Source organism: Pyrus communis, chromosome 11 (assembly GCF_963583255.1).
Source record: "Pyrus communis chromosome 11, drPyrComm1.1, whole genome shotgun sequence".
NCBI lineage: Eukaryota > Viridiplantae > Streptophyta > Magnoliopsida > Rosales > Rosaceae > Pyrus > Pyrus communis.
Genome location: NC_084813.1, coordinates 9,068,013 through 9,095,813, shown reverse-complemented (window position 1 = coordinate 9,095,813; position 27,801 = coordinate 9,068,013). Strand labels below are relative to the sequence as shown.

Sequence of the window (27,801 nt, the reverse complement as noted above, 5' to 3'; positions counted from 1 at the left end):
TGAATTAAAATAACTAAAACTATTTTTGAGAGGGAACAGATAAATACTGTTTATGAAACTACAGTAAAATAGTCAATGCTCAGTTCTAGAAATAATCAATGTTTAATTCTAGAAATAATTAGAGTTCATTCTAAAAATAGTCAATATTTAGTTCTAGAAATAGTCTAAATATTCGATTTTAGATTTTGGACACTTTTTATTTGTTTATAATTGCTAATTTTGTTTCCTTGTGGAAATATTTAAGCTATTTGATTTTTTTTATTACTTGCGGAATCATAAAATATCATATTCCTAGTACGATACCAATGCATTTTTTGTTGATTTGTTTTCATGTTGTTGCTGGACATGACAAAGCAACTTGTAAAGCTATAATCCAATACAATTGATTTGCTAATATAAAAGATAATTGATTGGTATTATTATGTAATTTTTGTTTTAGTACCAGCGATATTCTATACTAATTGCTTATTCTTTTTAGTAAAAGTAATATTATATACTAATTTATTCCAAGAGGATAAATAGTAAAACCTGCAACGTCATAAGTTAACAATATAACTTTAACTACCAAGACAATCAACTACTTAAATGAATTACCTTTTTTTTTAATATATTTTTTTTTTTAACATGTAGATTATTTTTCTGTTTGATAAGAGCTTTGTTCTTTCTCATATATATGTATGGAATGGAAGTGTAAGTTCGTTGTTTATTAAATTGAATTTGAAAAGTAATATTTTTAGTTTGCGGGAATTGTGCAGAGGAAAAATAGAAGTTGGGATAGGGGACGCCATAGATGAAAAATGGAAATGGGGATGGTTCTTAAATTAATCATGTCAGGATATGAGCTTTAATTTTGGGGTTTTTGTTTTGGGGGGGGGGGTTGGGTTTTGCAACGGCCTATTGCAAGAAAAAAAAAAATGAATTTTTTTGGTTTTATTCGACTTTTCCGCGCGCGATGGCAATTCCGTAAATAACGTGAAGTTGGGTTAACCTCTTTCAAGCGCAACGCTGAAAGAAAGATTTGATGTTGCATGTTGGGCTTTATTTCAGCCCGTGGAATTCAATTTTTTTGGGCCTGTTATATGTTACTTTTGTCATTTTTATTAAATTTTAAGTCTTTTTCATTAAATAAAAATGGTGAATGATTTTTGGTTAAGAAAAAGTTGGTCCAAATTCTTTTTATTAAAACTCCCAATCTTTTATGGGTGAGCTAGCTAAAATATTTACCTTAAAATTAAATATATATATATATATATATATATATTCTACATACGTATTGTATGCAAAAATTTAAGTTGAATTTCTATATTTGTATACTTAAAATTTGTTTGGCATGAACTCAATAAGCTTCGAAATTGCAAACTACAAAATTACAATGAATCATCAAATTTCACATATATTTAGATGCAAACTAAAGAAAAAATAGAAAACTTGATATCTTAATTACAACCGCACAACTAGCACAAAGAAAAACAATGAAAGTAGAAGTAAAGGCTATCTTAAAAAAAAAAAAATGATTGAAAGTAATATAAAGCCTACTGAACCAAAGCAGGATAATCTTGAACAAAATAACATCACGATTTCTATGGTAATTTTTATATTTTTAGTTGTGCTAAATACTCACGGGGCTAGTTTCATTAAAAATAATTTTTCTTGCACTTTTTTTTCCTATTATATTCCACTATACACTAAAATATATATACATATTGCCACAAACCCTCCCGTCTACAGCCAGTGGCGAATCCAGGATTTTAAACTCGGGGGGTCCCAATAATAAAGGTCAAAAATCATATGCCAAACAATATTACAAATTATAAAATTATAACTCAAGCGTCCATTACGAGGTTTCATAAGTTAATATGGAGTACCTAAGTTGTTGATTATTTAATATGGACCACTAAATTTAAAACACTGGTCAAATAAAACTCTCCCCAAACTCCCACTATCTTTCTAACCAAACACACCATTTTTCTCTTTTACTAGTTTCCAAACATCCACCTTCTCTCTCACTAAGAACACAGCTGCCATATCTCCACCAACCGCCTCCCTCCCCATTCTCCCGAAGCCATGGCAGATCCACCCCCAAATTTCACCAACCCATGACAGATCATATCCATCTTACTAACCTTATGTAGGAAATTTCACCCATAAGAAAAATTACTAAGGTGGTTGAAATAATTTGGAGAAATTTGGGCTTATGTACTGCCCCGCCAGACGACAGAGAAAGGTTGGAGGAGAAGTGGGTGGCACCGATGGATGAGACCATGGCAGAAGCAAGGAGGAGAGAGGCTGGAAGGGTCCCTATTTTCTTTCTTCTCCATGTGCGGTCATCTTCTCCGAGAAGAAGACAGCCACTACAACCTGCAAGCTGCATAGACCTCATGCTCGAGTACGAGGGGTCCCCGGAAAATTTCTAGCAGAGATTTAGGATCGCCGACGGGTCCTAAGACCTCTCAGGGCCCTATGTGGATCTGTCCTTGTCTACAGCCCGTCGTAGCCTTTGGTGTGGCTACGCCATTGAATTATATAGTCACATAATGAGTCAGATCGGAGTAATGTTACACTTATTATGCTTTTTATACCATATTTGTACCACTTTTCCAATAAAATTAGCCTCCACCAACATATGTGAACCCCATCTTTATAGAAAAATGATATGCATGTGATGAAGGCAATGCCACCGACGGGGTCGTGAGTACGTGTTGGCCGGAGCAGCAGTGGAACCGAGTGGAAGACGGAAGCAAGGCGGCCGGTCTTATGGCAGTGAACTTCGCAAGACACATAGTGTGTTGTACACGCAGGGAGAGGGAGAAAGTGAACTGTGAAATGATGAAGCATAAAAAAATTTAGAAAACAAAAAGGTGCACGCCCAGTGGGACTCGAACCCACAATCGCTTGATTAGAAGTCAAGCGCCTTATCCATTAGGCCATGGGCGCTTGTTGACAGATGTTGTCTAAATTATTTATTTATACAAAAACGTATTTGTTTATCTAAAACTAAACGCAGATTTTTTTTTTTTTTTTTAACTATTATTGCCACTCAAAAAAAATAATTGTGTTATGAGTGCATAATTAGAGTTTTTGAGTGCAAATGTTAATTTCCTTTTTACTGGTAAAATTAGTAGTTTATACTAATTTACACTAAAAAGAAGAGAAAGAGTTTGAACTTGAAATACAGTATATCCAAGAGAAAGACTCTAACTAATAAAATAAAGGACAAAAAGACAAAGTAAATCTCAAATCAATGAGAAAGACAATAACTAATAAAATAAAAGACAAAGACTCTATATATAATTTCATCATAAATTATAAAATAAAATGACATATATATTATGAAGTATTGGAACATAATGAAAATATGGGAAACAAGCATATAATGTGTGTTCATTTAACTATTCAGTAAGTCTCCTACAATTTATTAAAAAAAATACAAAATGAAAGTTATCTATTTTCTGTTTAAGTGAGTCACAACCTAAGCGGATGCCTAGGCAAGTTTGGACGGGTTAGGTGGGTGCTTAGGCGGTCTAGGCGGGTGCCTCAGCAAGTCTATGCACCATTTCTTAATTTTCAAACGTCTAAGCTTTAATCGGGGTTGTGGCCAACTGCCTAGCGCTTAGGTGCGGCCTAAGTGACGCTAGACGAGAATTTTTAGAACAGTATTAGGAGTACCAGTGGGACAGAGTCTTGTATTATGAAAGAGCTAAATGTGGTTGACTAGTGAGTACATAATGATGTGATTAGGATTCTATGAATCTCTCCATTATCCAAAGAGGAAATTCAGTGGAGGACGAAGGGGTCCAGCAACCAATAATATTGCTACTTATATGGCCATCATGCATCACAGTTGGTTGGGTTCATTCATTTGGAGCCCCATTATTCTGAGGATTGATAAGATTCTCATCAAGTGATCTAAATTTGATCTATCCAACAAAAACAAAGAAAAGGTAAACATTTGGTAGTAGGGTATTTGGAAAAGAAATAGTAAGGCCTTGTTGTAGCTTCAGTAGTAGAATATTGCCCTAAATACCGGCACGAGCTCTTGTATAAGTTAACCCCACATATTTCAATTGGTATACCATCAACTTTTTCCCATCACCAACCAAATGCACTAGCTATCGGCATGCTTTATAAATTAAAATAATCCAAAATTAGTATAAATTAAAATAATCCAAAATTAGTAATGTTATAATTCAAATTGTTATACCGTAAAATTAAGGTTCTAAAAGATGTTAGGCACTAGTCAGGCAGCAGATTAGGGTCTAGAGCTTAGGTGGCTAGGCAGACTAGATGGATTTAAGTAAATTTATTATATATGGTATAGATAAGTGTCTACTTATACTTATAAAATATATAATTTCATTGGAATACATAAACAAGAAAGTAGAATAACATATAGATTATATAGTATTGGAACATAATAAAAATATGATGAACAAGCATATAATATGTGTTCATCTAAGTATTCAACAAGTTTGTTGCAATTTATTGAAAAAAATAAAATGCAAAACGAAATTTATCTATTTTTTGTCTAAGTAAGAGTCGCCACCTAAGCGGATGCCTAGGCAGGAATTTTTATAATAGTTCGTACAACACAATATGTTGATGTGTTGATATAATCAAATTGAACCACCTGTTTTTTTTTTCATAATAGGTTGCTAAAGGTCTTTGGTCTCGTTTGGAATTGTTTTCATTATAAACACATTGAAAATTTTAATAAAAATGCAAGTATTTCTTGAAAATATTTGAAGTATTTCTTGAAAGAAGCATACAACAATGAGTGTCTTTTCAAGGTAGTGCTATCCACACACCTATTCTTACTTATTGCACACTCCTCTTAATTTTCGATCGTCTAATTAAATAAATTAAAGAAGATCAATGATAAAAATAAAAATAAAAATAAAATAAGGATATGTGAGAGACAAAAATGAGTGTGGGAATAACATTTTCATTTTTATAAAGCACTGAAAGTACTTTTTACTTTTTCTACCAACCAAAAGCGTTTTTAGGCTGCGTTTGATAGGAGAAAATGAATTCATGAGAAATGATTTCCCATATCTTTACTTAAAGGAAAGGGATATGCAAAATTTATTTCCCATTTTGTTAACATTGGGGAAAGTTGGTAGGTAATGTCAATTTTTTGGTATATAACATTTGTTTTTTTGTGTATCTTGGGAATGAGTATGAATACCAAGGGGCTGGAGGAATTTAAGTTCTCCTTATTTTCTCATGAGCATGAAAGTGCTTTTAATTATTTTAAAAGTATTTCTAAATATGTCATTTATTATTGTAAAAGTCCTCATTCATTATTTGTGAAATTGAACCTCATTAAAATATGAATAAATCATGTGTAGTTTGTTAACATTTAAAATTTAGCGTAATACATCCTACATCTACTCTTATTTAATAATTACTCAATGCTCTATGCTTTTTGGATAGTTTGTTAGATTTGACTGTTTATGCTTAATCTGTGCATTTAGTAAATTATGGGGGTTTGTTGGACTTATTTTCATGTTGTTGATGATGATTAAGGACTGAATGTATCATCATAATACATATGAATTTCCTGATCGATTGAACTTGGGAGTATGTTTCGATGCGATTTGGAGGAAATAAATGAAATCGAGGGAGGCTTGATTTACTGAATAATTTGTAAATTGGGTTTATTGCTCGTAGAATTACAATTTCGAAGATCTTTCGATTTTAGAGTTTTTTTTTTTTTTTTTTTTTTTTTTTTTTTTTTTTTGAGATAAAATGACTTGCCAAAACTTGTTTGATTTCTTTCTATAGGAGATGAATTAGTGGCTTCACACCTCAATATTCGAATACGTTCAGGATCGACACCTGACATTAAAGGTATGTGTTTATTGATCCTGCCTCACTTGCAAATCATGTTAAAAAACAATAAAAAATAAATACTTAGTGGCTCAATAACGTAGTAAACTTTTTTTTTTTTTAATGTCATGGCTGCATCTAATTCTGTGTTAGTCTGCCTATGTACCCTCATACAGGATCAAGCCATTTGTCGTTCATCCTTCACTAGACTCCAACATTTATCGTAGTACTTTTTAGTAGAAAAGCATAGAATTCTAGAATCACAAGATTCCAAACTACTTAAAGCAACCATTTCACAACCAGGTTTGTCATTCACATAAATCACAATGTTTTCCAACATAGGTTCACAACCACAACAATTAATCGATTCAATGACTCAAAGATGCATAATTTAACTATGTTAGCCAATCAATAAGACCAAGTATCAATTCATGAATTTAATAAAGTAATTCTCCTATTGCCTATCTGGATTTCAAGCAATAACATTGTAACCCTAAGTTACAAACACAAAAGTATATCGTGAGCAATTTCTATTTGCTAGAATCTAGAGTTTCGGACTCATTCAACAGAACTGAACAAGAGTTGAGACTTCGGGCCCCTCAACATAATCCTTTTTGCCTGTATATTCCTGACTGGCGTTACTATTTTGCAGTCTTAGGTTCATCATGCAAGATTTATGCAGAAAATTTTTACAACAGCCGTTGGGAAAGATCTTTGATGGCTAGGCTTGGCTGGCAACATCTTTCCTGACAAAAATTGATCTTCACGGGTGAAATTTGACCTATCGCAGCAGAAATTCGCTGGCATAGTCGTCGGGAAAGCCATTCACCTGTGAAATTTGACCTATCGCAGCAAAAATTCCCTGGCATAATCGTCGGGAAAGCCATTTAATGTTTTGTATATTGAAGTAGAAGTATTTATTTTCTCCATTAATAATAAAATAAATAAAAGCAAGCATACAAATAAGTTAAATTTGTAATAATATAAAAGTTTTGTCATGGCCTTAGTCATATACGCAAATTTAAAGTTAGATAATAGGACAACTTTTTTATTATGGTCAAGAAAGGACATCTAATGCACATCAACGACAAACGCTAAATCAGCCAAAATAAGAAGAACAACATGTTTGATCATGTTAACCTATGTAAGTAGCTAAAGCATAAATGACAGAAAGATGGAAAATAAGATTCAAGGAGAAGGAAGAGGTTATTCTCAAAGATAGAATGAAAATCCCTTAAAAAAATTAACCTTTTTCTTATTGATTAAAAATTTAACCTTAATTATTCTAAATATTCAATTAAGTTTTCATGTCTTTCATTCCATATTAGGGAACTTTATATATAGAGACAAAATAATAATAAACCATCGACTTTATGGTAATTATACTATTGAGAAATATAATTAGAATTGACAAAGTAACTAGTCCTTGTTATATATTAATGAAAGACTTGGGTGAGTTGTGTCACTGGTCCTGCTGCTTGATTATGTAAGCAAAAATATCGCAGTTGAGTACACAGAAACTGTGTTTCTATTGTCCCCGACGAAAACATCTTTTTCGCACCTCAATTATATGTTAATAACTGGCTGTTTCCCAAAAGTAAACTTTGAAACAGACAGATCGATGTGTCTAACTTCAACCACCGACTACGGGTTATTTGTATCATCTTCTAGGTTAAAGTACGCAAACGGGATTGGAGCTTAAAAATTGCCTTTACTAAATGTCTAAAACACTAATTAGTAAGTGGCTAGTTGTCTAGATTACAAGAAAAAATGTAGGTGAGAGTTTTTCGTGTGTCACATCATCGATACAATCTAATTAAAATATTTTTAGTTTAGGTAAAAATCTACAACACATAATAACTAAACTTTAATTAGATGATACATGCTACTCAACCTGTGACGTGACATACAAGTTTCTCTCTATTTTATTTGACCATTGTCACCCTTTTGATAAACTCATGTTTAATTTGCATCTTTTTGAGTGTTTAGGGTTGAATTACATTAGTTTGACAACTAATTTCTTCAAAAGACAACAAAGGTAGGCACTAATTAAACAAGAACCTAGCTAGGGCTAAAAAAGTTTTAAGCTCATATTCTTATATAGATGTTAAACAATAAGTTGCATAAATCAAAGTGGAATACTAATCAACTAACTATTGATTGAGACATATATTATTTTCCTCCTCTAAATAGAAAAAAAAAAAAAAAAAAAAAAAAAGGAAAAAAATATTGTGGGTTCGTGCTCAGTCCCTAACAAAGTTTTGTTAGCTTGATGACTATTAATCCACCTTAAACTCATTTTCAATTTTGTCACTTAGTATTACGATCTAGTGGTATTTCTCTTCACTTGTAAGTGGAGGTCTTAGGTTTGATTTTCGACAAAGGAAAATTTGAGCCATATTATTGCTAGCTCATTGTGAGGCTAATCACATCTCCTCTTCCTTAGTATAGATAATATCGTTTGTTAAAAAAAAAGAAAAATTCTAAAATCATCCAACTTTTTTTCACCAATTTTATATAAGAATCCTACTTTCTTTTAGTCATTTACTTACATCTTAGTTGAATATAATTACAAATTTACTAGCGCTATTCTAATCCTACAAAAAGGAAAACTCATGGTCTATGTACAGAGAATGGTGTCTGTAGCTTTACATGCATGGTGAGACTAAAACAACTCAACCTCTCCCGTCTCTCTATCTAGAACACTCTCCGCCAACAACCACACCAAAACAGAACCTTCGTCTTTGATTCCGGGGTGTTGCCGGCCCCGGTAAACCCCAGGATCTTTTTCTTTTCTTCTCTTAGCTTTTTAGAAATAAGGAGTTTTACTCCCGGCATCTCCCCCCCGTTCGTTGTATAGAGTTTTGTCTATCCCCTAGTTTTCTAGAGTTGTGCTCCCGGTCTTTTGAATGGCCATTACCATTCCGATTTCCTATTTGGTCCCCTGGAAAATTCTTTCCAGTTGTCATCCAATATTCAAATTTGCCACATATCTTGTGTCCCCATACAGAAAAATGTTGCACCATATTCAAATTTCCTTTATGGCATGTTTGTCCTCGGATATACGGAAGAAGTCACTTCGAATCATTGCAATTTCCAACGGTTCATTTGTAGTCCTATATGATGGATGAAGATTTTCTTCCGATCTTCTTTGTAAGAATTTTAGAAATCCTCACAATTTATCATTTATTATATATCATACGATCAGTTTTTTTTTAGATACTATTTATGCTTAATTTTAAATAAAAATTTTAAATGAATTCTAACCACACGATGTATGATGAATGGTTAGGATGTGAGGTTCATAAAATCTCTACAATTTAGATCTGGATGAGATTCAAATCCCTATGTGATGACAACATAATTCTAGACCTTCCAACGGTAGAATTTTCCAATTTGGCCAATACATAAGAGTCATTACATCTTAGTCCACAATTGAAGGCCAAAAGAAAAAACAAAGTAACAAATAGTAATGCGAACTTCTAAAGTTGAATAAGATAAAAGGAGACATTGGAGATTAATGATAATTATCATGCATTATGGTAATGATTGCTTGCAGTGCAGCTAATACCAATGATATGTAGTCACTTAGTACTATAATCTAGTTGTGTTTCTCTTTATTTGTAAGTGAGAGGTCTTAATTTCAATTCTCGTCAAAAGAAAATTTGAACCACAATATTGCTAGCCTATTGTGAGGCTTAGCTAACTCCCTAGTACATATAAATATCTTTTGTTAAAAAAAAAAAAAAAAACCATTTATGTTTAAGCCGGGGTCCCTGGTCACTGTGAAAGAATATGCCATATATGTTTGAAGATCTTTCGGAGCATGGAATGTAAATTATATACAGATCATCCAAATTATATATCTTGGAAGAAAAACCAAGACGTATACTAAATAATTAATGATATATCACCAAATTGTATGGATTATATTACAATGACAGTTGTGACCACTTGGCAAAAGCAGGCAAACAACTTGCACATTGAATTATATAGGACCATATAAAATCAGCAATTTTCTAGAGATGAAAAAGCTAAAAATAAAAATAAAAAATAAAAAAACTACGAACACCAATTAAGTCATTCGAACAACCCACATTACTAGAGCTCCAAAGTTGCTGGGAGTATTAAGTTCTCTCAGCTGCTAATATCTGATGAGAAAAATCCCCACAAGTTTAACTCAACTCCCTCGACACCCAGTGATGGATATACCCACGCATCCAATGAGTCCTTAACCAGTATGAACTCGTTCCTCGACTCGGGCGACTCGAAACTGCCCTCGATATTGGGTAACTCCACAATCTCCCCTAGCTCCTCAGATTCCGAACCCTCGGACTGCGACAACAACAAGGAAGAGGAGGAGGACGATGATGATAACGATGATGATGATGTTGTAGAATTTAAATGAACCATGGCTGCTGCTTTGGTCGCGGCAGCCTGGACATCTTGAGGTTTAAGGGACGCTGGCCGTGGCAACAACTCGGTCAGTTCTGGAAAGTTCAGAATGGCGGAGCTGCCCTTAATGCTGAGGGCGGCTACGTCATGCGCACGGGCTGCCATCTCAGGAGTTGAGAATGTGCCAAGCCAGATTCTTGACTTCTTGCGCGGCTCGCGAATTTCAGACACCCATTTTCCCCAGTTGCGCATACGAACTCCTCTGTAAACTGGGTGTTTGCTGCTGTTGACCTTGCTATCATCATGTCTCTTTCTTTTGAGTATTACTTGCTGCTGCTGCTCTGAGCTGGGCTTCTTGGTTATGGTGTTGGGCGTGTTGGAGGTTGAATTCGGGCGAGTATGCAACAAACCAGACGAGCATGAGGGTGAGTTGCTGGTGCTTTCAGCTTCTGAAATGTTTGGTTCTGGTGCCATTGCTGACAGATTGAGACCTACCCTAGCTAACAATTGTGGAGCAAATAAAATGTAGCACAGTGTATATGTTATTGATGTGGGAGCCAATATGCAACTATATATAAAAAAAAATTGAGAGAGAGAGAGAGAGAGATGAGGATGTAGGGAATTGGATATGAAATGGGGTACACGCTCCCTTGCATTCACCCTTAGCTTACCGTTATTTTAAACAAACGATATTATCTATATTAAGGGTTGAGAATGAGTTAAGCCTCACAATAGACTAGCAATAATGTAATTTAAATTCGTTCACCCTTAGCTTACCGTTATTTTAAACAAACGATATTATCTATATTAAGGGTTGAGAATGAGTTAAGCCTCACAATAGACTAGCAATAATGTAATTTAAATTCGTCTTTGACCAAAATCGAACCTAAGACGTCCTACTTACCAGTGAAAATGAATACTACTAAACCGTAGTGATAAATGGCTTTTACCTTTGTTAATTTACTTTGCTATTAACAATGACAAAAACACTAACAATTTACACGAAGTCTCCTTGTATGAAAATATATAGAAAAGCGAGTTATTCAAACATACAAACACAAAAAGGCTTCTTTTTTTTTTTCTTTTTTTTTTTTTTTTTTTTTTTTTTTAACAAGCGCATGAAACTATCAAAGTATAAAAAACACTACAATTTTATGAGATAGGATTCTTGCTGGATCTTTTTTTTGAGGATCTTGTTGATCTTTTAATCTTGTCTGTTCATTGTACATCGTGCAGTCAGTTTTCGTCAGGCCCTATTTGTCTTCAATTTTAAATAATATAGTTTAATATAATTTCTGATCACACGATATACGATAAAATGATATGATTAAAGGATCTACATGATCCTCACAAAGAGAATCAGACGAGAACCCTGCTCTAATTTTATATGTAAAAAGTAAAATATTTTTGTTTAGTGGATATTTTTTTTAGGGAAGAGATCCCCTCCACCAAAGTCCACCAATCAATTAAATCAGACCCTTAAAATTTGATCTAACGGCTACAAGCAGGGGATCCCTTAAAATATTATAATAAATTTAGTCATTAAATTAAATTTTAAGAGCTCAAATTAATTGATTGGTGGGATGAGGAACTCTTTCCTTTTTCTTTTTTTTTTTAAGTTAAAAAGGGAAAACAGTAAAGAGGGTACGAGAGAGAGAGAGAGAGAGAGAGAGAGAGAGAGAGAGAGAGAGAGAGAGAGAGAGAGAGCAACTTTCAAAATTGAATTATTCTGCAAACCTAATTCCACGTCTCTCCTTTCTTTTGTCCATTTAAGGTCCATTCCTTTTGTCCGTTGCTTTGTTTCAATATAAGATGTTGACGTGATTAAACCTTAACTATTCAAATGTAAGGTGAGAGAAGGGAAGAGAATCATCCTCCTTGTTTCAAATCACATTCCCACTTTGATAGATTAATTAGGAAAAGGATTGGCGCAATTAATTAGGAAAAGAATCCTGGTCATATTCTTTTTTGAGGATCCTAAGAATTCCGCAATCGTGATGGTTTATCGTATATCATGCGGTTAATTTTCGTTAGGTATTATTTATATTTAATTTTAAATTTTAAATTTTAAAATGATTTATGACCGTACGATATACGATGAACGATCACGATCACGAGATTCCTAAGATCCCCAAAAAAAAGTACATGACAACACCTATTGATATAATATATAATAAATTTACTTCAATCCGCCTAATCCGCGTAAGTCCCAACCCACTGCCCAACTAACACCTAGTGTCTTTTATAACCTTGTTCTATGCAGACGGTCAGTAAAGAAAGGCCAGTGGTATACATTGACGTGAGCCAGATGACTTAACATGTGTTGGTGGATGAGAAACCAATAGTATAACACACAGTTGATTATTAATTTGATGGAAAACAAATTGTTTATTGTTTTCCATTAGAGTCAGTCGTCCATAACTATAATATCACATTAAACTAAGAGATCCCTAATTCTTTTTCACGTGGTACACTCTTAGAAACTAGAAAATTGTTTTCCATTAGAGTCAGTTGTCTTTAATTGGTGCATGTTTGAAGACATCACTCCACCAAGGGGATTCGTACAACATTAGTTGTTTCGAAAGGGAACTTGTAGGTCATTTTAGTCGTAAAAATTAAATATTTGTTGGCAAATGGGCAAAGTTTGAATTGATCAATACACTTAACGTTCATCTCTAGTTATTCTTACATTCCTACACAAGTTTTTTAAATTCGCAAGTGAACCGGACGTGCCAACTAACTATAGCAATTGGATATATAGAAATATGCATACAAAATAAGTAATTAAAAAGAGAAATATGCAAAGCCACTTGGATTTTTAAAGTTCTCTTTCCGACCAATGAAGAAAAAGAAAAGAAAAAAAACCATTTGAATTTAATGCCAATTTTCTCAACATTTGTTAGATCGGATATTCTCATACATGTGCTCGACAACAGTGATAAAAAAACAATTATGCATACCTATTGTGCTACGAGTTCAACTCTAACAGATTGCTCTTCCATTATCAACTACATAGCTCTACTAAAAAAAATTAGGAAGTGTTATTGGCATTTCAAAAATCTTATTCCACACTCCTCACAAACGTATTTTTCATTCCAAATATAGAACGTTTGAAGTGTAAAATGAAAATTTTAAAATATCAATGACAATTCCCAAAAAAATTAATAGTAATCACCAATTTAGTTTAAGCATGGTTGACTAGTGGGCCAAGCATTGCCTCGGCTGAGTACAGCAAGTTAGCCCATGAGACAAGTACTCATGTAACTTTTCTGAAAAATCTAGTGTACATATATATATACCCAATATAATTAACAGGGAAATATTTATGCTTAATATTCTAAAGTGATAGTGATGGTTATCAATTTTTCCTTGTTGTTGGATAATTTTGATTTAATTTATCTACTACACAAATCTCAAAATTTAAATTATCTAACTCTAATTAATAGAGTGATAAATATCAGCATTACTTTAAGATGCTAAATAAAAATGCACTCAACTAATGGAAGTCCAATCATGACCTATTAAGCTAACCGGCGAGTGGGGGGAGAGAGAACTTGTTCTAACATAGATTGGGTCACCATTTAGCCCATAAAATATGTAAAAGGGGGAGGAGAACCCTTGTCCTATAAAAGGGATCGCTCACCCTCACGTTAACCTATGTCCAACCCTTGGTTTAAATTTTTTTTTTTTTTTGGACAAATGATATTATATACATTAAGGGGGGAGGGAGTGGGCTTAGTCTCACAATGGATCAGCAATAATGTGATTCAAATTCGCTTTTGGCGAGAATCGAATCTAAGACCTCTCACTAACAAGTGAAGACGAATGTCACTAGACCGTAGTACTAAGTAGCATCCTTGGTTTAAAACTTAAATTTACATCTTTAAGCCCACCCAAGCCATTTCAGGCCAAATTCCACCTAAGAATTAGGCCTGGCTTAATTCACTTGGGTCCACCAATACTCGTGGGCTTGCGGGTTTGACCCCAAACACAACACATTCACACACGGGACGCACACCACATGCTAGACGGGAGCATGGCGAGGCCAATGCGGTTAGGCTTGTAGGCCACTCTTGAATAGAGCCAACGACTCTTTGGATGATCAACAGTCCAAATAATATGACCATTGGTCAATCGAACGGTCATATATCAAACATTTTTAATTTTTATTTGTAGTCCAATGATTGTGATCAAATGTATGGGTGGGTTCGAAAAGCAAATTCTAGAAATGGTTATCATTGGCATAAATTTGAATTTGGGGCAAAAGTAGGCCTGGCAAACGGGTCGTGTCTATCGTGTTCGTGTCGTTTTCGTGTAACACCTGTTATCTTAACGGGTCGTGTCGTGTCACACCCGTTATCTTAACAGGTCCTTAACAGGTCGTGTCACTTTACCCAACGGGTAAAGTGACCCGACCCGTTATGACCCGTTAAGAAAAAAATATATTTTTTAAAAATTTGCACATACCACACATTGCCACATAAATATTACTTCAAAACATTAAAACATTTCTCGTTCAAGTACTATATCTACACTCGAAAATCCAAGCATATACAAACAATTTTGACGGTTTGGATCGTTGAAATTAGTTTTGGAGAATTCGTAAAACGATAGATTGACTAACACTTAGAGTTTATTTAACTTTCATTAAGTATAACATAAGATTTTGTGGTATCCACTTGGGTAAATATTTTAAATTGAAGATCGAATTCATTCATTGTATTCATATAGGGTCAAGGAGTGTAGTTATAAAAAATCATCAAAATCGGAGTTAAAATAACCGTTAAATCGTGATTTTTCGTTTATAACCGTTGAAAAGCTTTGTCCCGTTACTTGATCTCTGAATGTTTTTTTTTTGTGATTTTTTGGTGATGTGATCTCCAAGCATATACAAACAATTTTGACGGTTTGGATCGTTGAAATTAGTTTTGGAGAATTCGTAAAACGATAGATTGACTAACACTTAGAGTTTATTTATACTTTTATTAAGTATAATATAAGATTTTGTGGTATCCACTTGTGTAAATATTTTAAATTGAATATCGAATTCATTCATTGTATTCATATAGGGTCAAGGAGTGTAGTTATAAAAAATCATCAAAATCGGAGTTAAAATAACCGTTAAATCGTGATTTTTCGTTTATAACCGTTGAAAAGCTTTGTCCCGTTACTTGATCTCTGAATGTTTTTTTTTTGGTCATTTTTTTCTGATGTGATCTCCAAGCATATACAAACAATTTTGACGGTTTGGATCGTTGAAATTAGTTTTGGAGAATTTGTAAAACGATAGATTGACTAACACTTAGAGTTTATTTATACTTTTATTAAGTATAACATAAGATTTTATGGTATCCACTTGTGTAAATATTTTAAATTGAAGATCTAATTCATTCATTGTATTCATATAGGGTCAAGGAGTGTAGTTATAAAAAATCATCAAAATCGGAGTTAAAATAACCGTAAAATCGTGATTTTTCGTTTATAACCGTTGAAAAGCTTTGTCCCGTTACTTGATCTCTGAATGTTTTTTTTTTTGTGATTTTTTGCTGATGTGATCTCCAAGCATATACAAACAATTTTGACGGTTTGGATCGTTGAAATTAGTTTTGGAGAATTCGTAAAACGATAGATTGACTAACACTTAGAGTTTATTTATACTTTTATTAAGTATAACATAAGATTTTGTGGTATCCACTTGTGTAAATATTTTAAATTGAAGATCGAATTCATTCATTGTATTCATATAGGGTCAAGGAGTGTAGTTATAAAAAATCATCAAAATCGGAGTTAAAATAACCGTTAAATCGTGATTTTTCGTTTATAACCGTTGAAAAGCTTTGTCCCGTTACTTGATCTCTGAATGTTTTTTTTTTTTTTGTCATTTTTTTCTGATGTGATCTCCAAGCATATACAAACAATTTTGACGGTTTGGATCGTTGAAATTAGTTTTGGAGAATTTGTAAAACGATAGATTGACTAACACTTAGAGTTTATTTATACTTTTATTAAGTATAACATAAGATTTTATGGTATCCACTTGTGTAAATATTTTAAATTGAAGATCTAATTCATTCATTGTATTCATATAGGGTCAAGGAGTGTAGTTATAAAAAATCATCAAAATCGGAGTTAAAATAACCGTAAAATCGTGATTTTTCGTTTATAACCGTTGAAAAGCTTTGTCCCGTTACTTGATCTCTGAATGTTTTTTTTTTGTGATTTTTTGCTGATGTGATCTCCAAGCATATACAAACAATTTTGACGGTTTGGATCGTTGAAATTAGTTTTGGAGAATTCGTAAAATGATAGATTGACTAACACTTAGAGTTTATTTATACTTTTATTAAGTATAACATAAGATTTTGTGGTATCCACTTGTGTAAATATTTTAAATTGAAGATCGAATTCATTCATTGTATTCATATAGGGTCAAGGAGTGTAGTTATAAAAAATCATCAAAATCGGAGTTAAAATAACCGTAAAATCGTGATTTTTCGTTTATAACCGTTGAAAAGCTTTGTCATTTTACTTGATCTCTGAATGTTTATTTTTTATGATTTTTTGTTGATGTGATCTCAAAGCATATACAAACAAGTTTGACGGTTGGGATTGTTGAAATTAGTTTTGGAGAATTCGTATGCCATCAATCAAGTTCTGTGTGTGTGTGTGTGTGTATATATATATATTTATTAAGTAGATTTAAATCTATTTATTTTGTATGTATAAATTATAATTGACTGGTTCACGGAATAGTACATACATCACGTGTCACTTGTGTCATTATAAAAATAGTGAGATATGTCATGACAGTCATGTGTGTGATAAAAAGTTAATAACTTAAAAAAAAAAAAAAAAAAATTTCTCACCACTTCTATTAATTTTCATTTTTCCCTCTCTTTTTTGTTTCCTTTTCAACTTTTTCTTATCATTTTCACTTTTCCCTCCAACATCTTTCCCTAATTCCCTCACTTTTTTGTTTTATTTTCAACTTTTCTTAACATTTTCATTTTCCCTCCATTTTTTTTTTAAAAAGGACGGCAAGTTGGCAAAGGCAAGAAATTGATTATTGAAATTTGAATGGAAAGAAATCACATCAAATTTCAATGGATGCAAAATCATGCAATGCATCATGCATATTAAATTATTAATTAATAATTATTATAGTTTTTATAAAATTTAATATATATATATATAATTATTATAGATAGACTTAATATTTTGGGGGTATAATTATTATAGTATATATAATTATTATAAATTTTATAGTTAATTTAATATATATATATATATATATATTTATTATAATTTTTAGGGGTATAAAATTGTAAAATTAATGTATATAATTATTACAGTATTTTTTTAGGGTTATAAAATTATAAAAATAATATTCTGCTTATCGTGTATCGTGTTACCCACGTGTATACCCGAACCAACCCGGTATCTTAACAGATGCTTATCGGGTTACCCGATAACGACCCGATTCGTTATCGTGTCGACCCAAATACCTGTTAATTTCGTGTCGTGTCGTGTCAGGTTATCGGGTCGTGTCAGAAATTGCCAAGCCTAGGCAAAAGGAAAGAGATAAAGGAATAAAAGTATGATGTGAGAGGAGAAAAAACAAAGAAAAAAACAAGAAAATCAATGAAAATAGTTTGAAAACTTTGAGTTTTAATCAAAATGATAAAAATGTGCGATAAGTGAATAGTACTATGAGTGACTTTTTAAAGTTAAAATGTCGTTAACGTTAAGAATGAACAGTACAAGTGTGTTTCATTAAGATTTCTTGAAAAAACGACAAAAGGAAAACCAATGCGCACCGTTTTGTCGCTAATCCTTTTTCTTCCCCCTATTCCCTTCGTCTCTGTAGTGTTATTTTCCTGCGTTTTCAGGGCAGCCAAACGGCAAGGGTGAACCCCCCCAATCCAATCTGGTTGGTAAGCTGAAATTAATTAATTTTTACTAAAGTTTTATTTTATCTAAATTTCTTGACTTTATTCAATGGATTCAGTTTTTTGAAATTCCAAATTGCTCAGTGGTTGCTATCGCAGTCAGTCCATGCTCGCTAATTTCTTTAAATGATTCAGTTTTTGTATTTTAATTTCTGTATTTTTGCGTTCTTTTGGTTGATGTGTTCTCAATTCTTTTTTTTTGTCTTTGAGAAGCGGAACGGTTTTCAAGCGGCCGCTACTTGTTTGTCTTTGCTGTGTAACATCACAGAAGCAACTATATTACAGGAGTCCCACAGATTAACCTTATATCGGTTTCCCTTTAACGATTGTAAAATGATTTCTGTTACCATTTCTGTACACACTTCCGGCTCGTTTTGTACACATGATTGGATTGGATACATGATTGCTGTCTAGTGAGTTGGTGAATGCTTAAACAAATTCAAAATGTTTAATCCTGGGTTCTATAGTACAAGTTGTGTATGTGTGTGTTTGAAACAATATCCCTAATGAATGTTATTGCGTGAATGTTTTACGCTGGTCGAGTAATGTATCCCGTGCTTCATGTGTATGCCGGGAAGGAAAAGAAAACAATTTTCCTAATGAAAGTTATCATATATGCTTCCTTTGTCTGTGAATGTGCTGTAGTGTAGTTGAATACAGTTTTCAAGGAACATGTATTTCTTGTCATATTGGAAATGGAAAATAATATAGCGGAGCAGGCGATGAAGTTCTTAGTTTTTAGGTATATTTTTGTACCAATGATTCTGCTGTTTTGGGGACCGTAAAAGAGAGGTTGGTATTGAGGTCATTCCCTTACGTTTGCTCAAATATTCATCAATTTTGCTTTGTTAATTAGATATACAAAAGATAGGAGACAGATAAATATAAATATTTCCTGGCCTCCTAGAAGGTTGAATTGGGACTGAAAAAGAGTTAATACTTGTGCTAAATTTGTTTAAAAGTAATGAGGTCATTTGTGTTGTGTTTCTATGATTTTTAAAGAATTTTATTGTTATCTTCGATTCTTTAAATTACTTGGTATTCTTTCTCTCTGCATTTCGCGTTGAATTGTAAGACCTTCAAGCTATTTATTGGGGCCAGCAAGTTGAGGTTCTGTTTGAAACTTGAATTATTGTCCATTGTTGATTGAATTTTAAAAATATAAACTGGTGTGTGCCTGCTTTTGCACTGTTGTTTGTAAAATTTTCACTGGTGCCCAGAAAAGATCTTCTTGTGGGTGTTCAAATTTGTGGCTGGTTTAATATTGGTTTTCTCTTGTTAATTTGCAGGATCATAATAAAGTTGCTTTTCTGTATTCTCACTAAGGAAAAAAATTGAGTTGTCAAAATCAAGGAGATCCTTTAACACGGTATCATCTAAGGACTCAAAGATTTCCCATCCAGATTCGGTCCTGGTTACATTACGGGATGTAGAAGATGATGAAAAATTAGATGAAGATGATGAAGAAGTAGAAGCATCAGTGTCAGCATCTTACAAAATCTCAACTTCTTCTTCATGCTTCATGCCTCGCCTCAGCATCTCCATCACTACCATCTCTGTTTCCCACAAATTCTCAACCATTTGCTCTCTAAACACCGCCAGGTTCATCAGACCCAAATCATATCACACCCATCCTGCACTACCCACAACGAATTTCTTGACTTCTTTGAACACCTTCTTCGACAATGCGCTGGACCTGAACAGTGCAAACAAGTTCATTCCCAAATTGTTACCACGGGCACCTGTCAGTCAGCATTCTTGGCCGCCCGGCTCATAGCTGTTTATGCACGTCTTGGCCTCGTGTTGGATGCAAAGAAAGTTTTTGACACCACCACAGTTGAAGGTACATCAAATGTGCTCTTGTGGAATTCAGTCCTTAGAGCTTATGTCTCTCATGGGTTTTATGAAGAAGCAATCCAACTATATGGCAAAATGCGTAAACTGGGGGTTTGGGGAGATGGGTTTACATTTCCTTTGGTTATTAGGTCCTGTGCATTTATATCTAGGCTTAAGTTATCCAGGAGTGTGCATGGTCATGTTATACATATGGGTTTTCAGTATCATCTTCATGTTATCAACGACTTGTTGGGAATGTATGGGAAAATTGGTCGGATGGATTGTGCTCGCCAGTTGTTTAATAGAATGGGTGTGAGAAATTATGTTTCATGGAATACTATGGTCTCTAGCTATGCCTTTAATTATGACTGCGATGGTGCTACTCAGATGTTTAGGAGGATGAAGTTAGAAGGGTTTGTGCCGAACCCTGTGACTTGGACGTCATTATTGTCAAGTCATGCTCGTTGTGGCCGCCATGAAGAAACCTTGGAGTTGTTTGGTAGAATGAGGGCGGTAGGAATTGAAACTACAGCTGAATCACTTTCTGTGGTGTTATCTGTATGTGCTAATCTGGCTGTGGTTGACAAGGGTAAGATGATTCATGGATATGTTATAAGGGGTGGTTTCCAAGATTACTTGTTTGTGGAAAATGCCCTTATATGTATGTACGGAAAGTGTGGTGATGTAGAAAATGCTCACGAATCATTTTTGGGAATGAAAAGCAAGAACCTTGTCAGTTGGAATGCTTTGATCTCAGCTTATGCTGAATGTGGTTTGTGCGATGAGGCCTTTGCAATATTTTCTCGGCTGAATGAACACCCATTAATGAGACCTAATATCATAAGTTGGAGTGCTGTTATTGGAGGGCTTTCTTCCCAGGGACGAGGAGAGGAGTCTCTAGAACTTTTTCGGCGGATGCAGAATGCAGGAATAATTGGCAATTCTGTCACCATATCCAGTGTTTTATCTGTTTGTGCCGAACTACCAGCATTGAACCTTGGTAGGGAAATTCATTGTCATGTGGTTAGGGCTTTGATAGATGGTAGCATTTTGGTTAGAAATGGCTTGGTTAACATGTACACGAAGTGTGGAAGTTTTAAGGAAGGGCATCTAGTATTTGAGAGTATTGACAGTAAGGACTTGATAACGTGGAACACTATGATTGCTGGATACGGGATGCATGGACTTGGTGAGAATGCTCTAAGAGTTTTTTATCAGATGCTTGACTCGGGATTAAAGCCAGACAAAGTAACATTTGTTTCTGCTCTTTCCGCTTGCAGCCATGGCGGGCTAGTCACAGAGGGCTGTCGTCTTTATGATCAGATGATTAGCGTCTATGGTTTAGAACCCCAGATGGAGCACTATGCGTGCATGGTTGATCTTCTCGGCCGTGCTGGGTTGTTGCTAGAAGGAAGCAAGATTGTGAAAAACATGCCAATGGAACCCAATGCTTGTGTTTTGGGTGCTCTTCTTAATTCTTGTAGGATGCACAAGAATAGATACATTGCTGAAAAAACTGCCACCGACATTTTCAGCATGAACTCTGAAATGACCGGGAGCTACATGCTGCTGTCAAATATGTATGCTGCTAGCGGGAGATGGGAGGAGTCGGCGAAGGTGAGGGTCTCAGCAAAGACAAAGGGTTTGAAGAAAATCCGGGGCCAGAGTTGGATCGAGGTGAAGAATAAGGTTTTTATGTTCTCGGCAGGGGAGACTATGCAAGCAGGGTTGGAGTTGATTCATGGTATCCTTCAAGACTTGGCGCTTCAAATGGAGAGTGAGGGTTATTTACCCAATGAGAGAGGGATTCAACAGAACAGGCTACAAATGTAAACATATTTTTCCAAATGATAAATTGGATTGTGTTATTCTTGGTCAATATATGTGAAAACTGTTTATTAACTACTAGTTCTTGTGCACTATAGTACTAGTTTTGACTTTGGTTTAATTGATTGGTACCTTTTTCTTTGGATTAATATTTTCTTGGCACCCAAGAATTTTTTTTGTTTTTTTTTTGGTTGAACAAACGATATTATCTACAGTAAGGGGACGGAGGAGTGGGCTAAGCCTCACAATGGACTAGTAATAATGTGGTTCAATTTTGCCTTTGGCGAGAATCGGACCTAAAACCTCTTACTTACAAGTGAAGAAGAATTCACTTACAAATGAAGAAGAATACCGCTTTGTTAAAATACATTGCAGAGAGGCCTCCACAAAATCGTGTCAAAAACTGTGTAAAAGGAGTTGTGCCACGGATCACCCCATTTATATATAAGAGAATAAATTGTGTTTGTGAGTTTGTTCACCTAATGCTTACATAAAATGACCAAACTAAATTAAAACCTCATAATCCGAAGCATATAGCAAACCAGCTTGTACGAGCAGGTTGGCCATATATAGTTGATCATATTTACGACTTGCTAAATGCCAGGACAAGTAGCGCACAAATTGTACATCGATCTTATAATTAGAATTGTTAATCATATACTTATATTTGAGTAGCGGAATTTAATAGACATTAATCAAACAACATATATATAAATTACATACAAGATGTGTCTGCAAAAATATGACTCTTTTGTTTTTGTTTAATCAAAACAGTCGTTAATTCCTCTGTTTGTTTGAACTTTGAAGCGCCATGCATACATTTATGTAAGAAATTAAAATAATAGGGTGAACTATTGATTTGCTCTCTGAATTATCACTCTAGTGAAAATTAGGTTCCTAAATTATTTTTTTGGGCAAAGTCAATCCCAAAATTCATTAACAGCTGATAATTTCATCCTACTATTATATTCAAAACTATTATTTTATTCAATTTTTCGTTAACTTAAATCATATGACCCATTATAGAGGGTAATACCGTCATTTTATCACCTATAAGCGCTTAAAGTTGCATATGGATTGCGAATTTAATGTCTAATGTACCATCCAAAATTAACTCCATACACTATTTCTTAGGAAAAAAAAATGTCCTTAAACTTAGGAAAACAACAACCTAGCTTCCAAAGTGTATTACATGCGAGTCATGTGACTTAAATTAACGGAAAATTGAATAAAATAGCTTCAGATCTAATATTAGGGATGTAATTGGTAGATTTTTGTTGTTTAAGAATTATTATTTTTTCAATAAAAAAATAATTTAAGAACTTAATTTTCGCTCAGGTGATTATTTAGAAACTAAATCCGTAGTTCACCTAAAACAAAAATATATCCAGAAAGAATATTGGTAGAGTGCTCTCCACGTTTGTGGGTAGGCTCCTTCTAAAATCCACAACGTCCCTTAAAAATAGTAGCAGAAGATTTTGATGGAGCAAAATAATTGGTTTTGGTGGATTTAGTTGAGGGAGTGGGTTTGTTGTATGACAGTATGAAAGACTATGAGAGGATCACCAACTTCATTTTCCTTGAATCTGGCTCATCACCTTTACATTCTTATACTATTCAATCTTCTTCCACTTTAGTGCAATAATCTAAAACAAATTAATTAGTAGTTGCATACGTGGCTTAAGCCGATTAATTAAGTCAGTGTTCATCTAAACTCGAATTCCTTATCTAAAAGGAAAAAAAAACCGAATTAATGCAATCAAGAAAAAGTATCCAGAAAAAATTCAGCCTTGCACTTACGACAAAAATTTTTGACTTAAAACATTTTTGTTTCCTCTAATCGAACAAAAGAAAGGTAAAAGTAAAAATATAATTCCCAAAAAGGAGACATTTATCATTCAACACAGAACAAAATGATCCCAAAACATTCATATTTATGGCCTAAATGGCCCAAAGTACATAGTAATTTCCAAATTTTGTCTATTTTTTAAACAAACAGTATTAAAATACAAAGATTAAAACGGCAGCGTTTTGTATGTGTCAACAATACCGGATGTATAAAATGCCCAAAGCGCAGGGAGCGAAAACATAACGGAAAAACGAAAAATCAAACTGGAAAAGCTCCATGCTTTGTGCTTTTCATGATTAAACTTCCGGTTCGTAGAATGGCGGAATGGGAGAGCGTCGGAGCGTATCGTATCGGACTTGACGAGTCGCATCGGTCTCTGCCGTCGGTCTACTTAGCCTTCTTGACAATCTGGTTCGTCTCCGCCTGCTTCTGGACCTTCAACACCTACAAAAACCGCCATCTCCAGGTCCCTTTTTCCTCCATTTCCATTTTTTTTTAAAATAAAAATTTGATTTGAATTTGTATTCTGGGTTTTGTTCAACTTGATAATGTTGGTGATGTATAATTTGGGTTATAGGAGAAAATTTGAAAGGCTTTTCTACCGTGCTCTGTTTGGTTAAAGAATTCACGTTTCAAAATTTAATTTATGTTACAGTGGCTCTGTTTCTAGGCAAATGAGCAAATGGGCATTTCTATTTTTCTTTTGGGTAATCGGTTTCAGTGTTTAATCTATTTCTTCTGTTTGGTTGCTGAGAAATTATATGTATGTATGTATGTATGTATGTATGTATATACACCAAAAGTTGTTTACTTGTCTACATGTCCTGAGAGCCAAACGAGGTGGACATTTAAATTTTCATGAATTTGGCTCATTTGTGTGTGTTAATAATATTCTACTTATTTGATTCAATTGTTTGTGTTGCTTTGTTGTTAAACTAGAGCAGACGAATAATTTGCAGTGGACGCTCGCTTCTGTTCCGCTGATTAAAGCCTTGCAACTTACATTGTCTTTCCTCTTCTGGTATGTCTGTTGATCTTTAGGAAATGAAATGTAGATGCTCTTCATTGTGCCACTGCCAACAGACATAAATTCATGTCTTGAATTTGAAATCAATTCCCTATTCACTTTTTCGAAGAACCCTTCTCCAATCTCCATATAGGGGATAAAGCAATCACTTGAAGAACTTCAAAACATTTCATCCGCTCTGAAGCTAATATGATGTTACTTATCAGTTAACAGGATATTTGTCAATGCCTAAAGTTCTGAGGCCAATAGTTTAGAGAGATCTATACGAACTTGTATATATCATATGATTTTGTTATGTGTATCGGTGAGGAAGTAAAGCACATTTGGTCTTCTTTGTCATCAATACTCTACCGTTGTTTCCTCCATCACGCATACTAATTTTGAAGAATCACTTTTAGGTATTCATGCTTTCATCTTCATATATGCTCCCTGTGGATGTCATTTGGGATGTATGTAACCGGTGTGATATTTCAGACAGCTTCTTTTGTGTCTTTTTCACTCATCTCCCATGGTTACTGCATCATGTGTGAGCGCCTTTCAGTGACTGAGCGGCGTACTACTGCTTCCCTGGGCTGTGTCTTTTACTTGACTCTTGTCGGATACAAAGCTTCTGTACCTTATTTCTCTGTAAGTTTCCTTCTTTGACTAGCTAAAAAGCATTACAATTGTAAATAGGCAGGAACTGTTACTTCTGTTTAATCGTTTTTAGTTACTTATCAGTGCGTACTAATTTTCCATTACTGCCTTGATTCAGGTCTTGCTGCTGCTTAGCTATTTCATCTCATTCTATGTGATATTTCACCATATTTCGCAAAATCTTTTAGTATTGCGCCACCAATTAAGCTTCATAGATGACGAAGATGTTCATGCAATGCATGATGCAGTCTATACAAAGTACATCATGTTCAAGTATGTGTTTCACATTTTTGTAGTCATACTCCTATTTTATAACCTTGTTCTAACATACAGTGACCTTAAAAGAGATGATATCACATTTTGAACCTCATATGCTGTATTCTGATGTCGATGCAGAAAGTTTCAAGGTGCAATGCAGATAGTAGCCGTGACTGAGGCTGTGGTATGATATCTTTATGTTATTGATTATAATTACGTATACAAATATAAATATATACAGAAAATAGTTGACAGAACTAACATTCTGGTTCTCAGATATACATTAACATGGATGACTCATCAGAAAATTACTGGATTCGCTTGTTAGTTCGAGAATGGGCACAGTTCTGCATCTTTGTTTACATCGGGTATGTTTACCTTCTTGGTTCCGTGAATGTTCCTTTCATGGGAACAGATGTGGTTATGAATGTTTTTTGAATTCATTGAAATAGCTAAAGTTCATCATGCAAGAAGACCTTTGGTTTTCCTTTGTTCACCTTCCTCCTGTTTGATGTTGTAACTCCACAACTGTATCTTGCAGGTGGACTTTTAGATCGAGGGACTTGGCACCACGGTTTTCCGTTATGCCAACATTGAAATCTAAAGGAGAACTAGTGGTGCCTCCCATTTATAGCATTGTAAGTTATTTTCATTATTTCCACACTGAAAAAATTTGACGTTGAAGAAATAGTGTCAACATATGCATCCATGGTTCAGAAATTAGCATCCAATGAGGAAGGAAACAAGTAATTAAAAAGTAGAATTTTCGTATTTACTTTCCCTTCTACTCATGGCAATGCAGGAAATGGATGCAGAAACTTTCAGAGATTTCACTAAGCATGAATGGCACATTGGAGTGGTGAGCAATAGGAACACAATCTGATTTTACATAACTGATGCCCGTTATTCTTCATATAATGGTCTTAATTTTCTGGAAACTTCCTCATCCCCTAATTAAAAAGTGCTTGAACCACTGCAGCCAACTTCACCATCTTGCGAAGAAAGCGCTAAGGATTCTGTCTTGGTAATAATTCAGCATCCGCACGCATATAGAACTGCAGCCAGAAAATCTTCTCACATCCAAGACCAGAAGCCAGTGTAGGCTGTAGCGCTTCAACGACTCAACTACGGATGTCAAAAACATGACATGCAAGTAACCGATAGAGCAGTTCGAGTGTTCAAACATCTTCTCGCTGTCGCTTTAGCTTTTTTGTTGGTGAGGCGAGCCAACGGCTCTTTTTTTCTCAATTTTCAAGTGGAATGCAATTCCCCTGTGTAGAAAAGTCTGAAGTAGCCAATGTATACCTGTAAATAAATACAACCAACGAATCGAATTGTGTAAATCAGACATAAATTAGAAAACAAATTGTATCTTCTTTGCTCTTTTATGATTTCTATTGCCTTGCTATTTGTGTCATTGGATTCATTTCCCTCCTTGTCATGAGAATTACACTTTGCCGATTTTGAGACGATATTAAAGTAGGATACGACATGACAAGCACAATACATATCATGTCAGTGTTGTAAAGGACTTAAAGTCACTGTTTATCTATCACGCAATGAGAGGAATAGACACATGATTGTATACAATCGGTTATATAACACATTTTATTCTGACAAGCCAAATATTTACTATTATTATTTTTTTTAATTTACTTTTTCTCCATCTTAGTTACTTATGGACGCTTTATGTTGCAATTTTTTTTTCTTTTTTTCGAATTATGTTGCTATTTCATTCCAAACGACTTGTCGTCTCTTATTTCAAAATGGCAACTTGCCGTTCTCTTTTTCCACCTCCAACCTTATGCGGCTATGTAATTTTAGGAGAAACTGAATCCAACTGAAAGCATGACCCCATCCTCTTCCTCTCGATTTCATGAAAGCTCCGCTCCTTCTCCTCAGTCAATAACAATGTCGCACATACACGGACACGTGACATGACAATACTGTGACATTGGTATGCCCAATTGGATTCAGATGGATAAAAAAGGGAAACTTGACAGTGACAGTTTTTTTTATTTTTTTATTTTTGGTAAGCTTTATTTATGTAGGCATTTCCTTCTTCGTTTTTTTTTTCTTTTTTCGAATTATGTTGCTATTTCATTCCAGACGACTTGTCTTGTCTTATTTCAAAACGACAACTTGCCGTTCTCTTTTTCCACCTCCAACCCTATGCGGCTCGGTAATCAACACAT

General features: G+C 34.3%; 3 protein-coding genes and 1 non-coding gene across 5 annotated transcripts; 2 read left to right on the top strand and 2 right to left on the bottom strand.

The window, feature by feature from the left end:
* Positions 1-2,861: 2,861 nt before the first annotated feature.
* TRNAR-UCU (transfer RNA arginine (anticodon UCU)) lies at positions 2,862-2,934 on the bottom strand. The gene has a single exon. It is a non-coding gene; the product is annotated as a tRNA-Arg (tRNA).
* Positions 2,935-9,718: 6,784 nt separating this feature from the next.
* On the bottom strand, positions 9,719-10,738 carry LOC137749192 (ethylene-responsive transcription factor TINY-like). Its single transcript, XM_068489307.1, has one exon. The coding sequence runs from the start codon at positions 10,696-10,698 to the stop codon at positions 9,967-9,969; it is 732 nt and encodes a 243-aa protein (XP_068345408.1). The 5' UTR covers positions 10,699-10,738; the 3' UTR covers positions 9,719-9,966.
* Positions 10,739-18,037: 7,299 nt separating this feature from the next.
* On the top strand, positions 18,038-21,984 carry LOC137708177 (putative pentatricopeptide repeat-containing protein At1g17630). 2 transcript variants are annotated; one of them, XM_068447185.1, is made up of 2 exons: positions 18,038-18,158; positions 19,463-21,984. In XM_068447185.1, exon 2 carries the CDS (start codon positions 19,689-19,691, stop codon positions 21,840-21,842), a length of 2,154 nt encoding a protein of 717 aa, XP_068303286.1. In that variant the 5' UTR covers positions 18,038-18,158; positions 19,463-19,688; the 3' UTR covers positions 21,843-21,984. The 2 variants fall into 2 exon arrangements, with proteins under 2 accessions (XP_068303286.1, XP_068303287.1); XM_068447186.1 differs by having other exon boundaries at positions 18,083-18,154.
* A 1,951-nt stretch (positions 21,985-23,935) lies between these two features.
* LOC137749240 (uncharacterized) lies at positions 23,936-26,935 on the top strand. The gene is made up of 9 exons (XM_068489346.1): positions 23,936-24,151; positions 24,630-24,706; positions 25,111-25,339; positions 25,467-25,621; positions 25,745-25,790; positions 25,883-25,974; positions 26,148-26,244; positions 26,409-26,465; positions 26,586-26,935. The coding sequence occupies exons 1-9, from the start codon at positions 23,978-23,980 to the stop codon at positions 26,706-26,708; spliced, it is 1,050 nt and encodes a 349-aa protein (XP_068345447.1). The 5' UTR covers positions 23,936-23,977; the 3' UTR covers positions 26,709-26,935.
* The last annotated feature ends 866 nt before the right edge of the window (positions 26,936-27,801 follow it).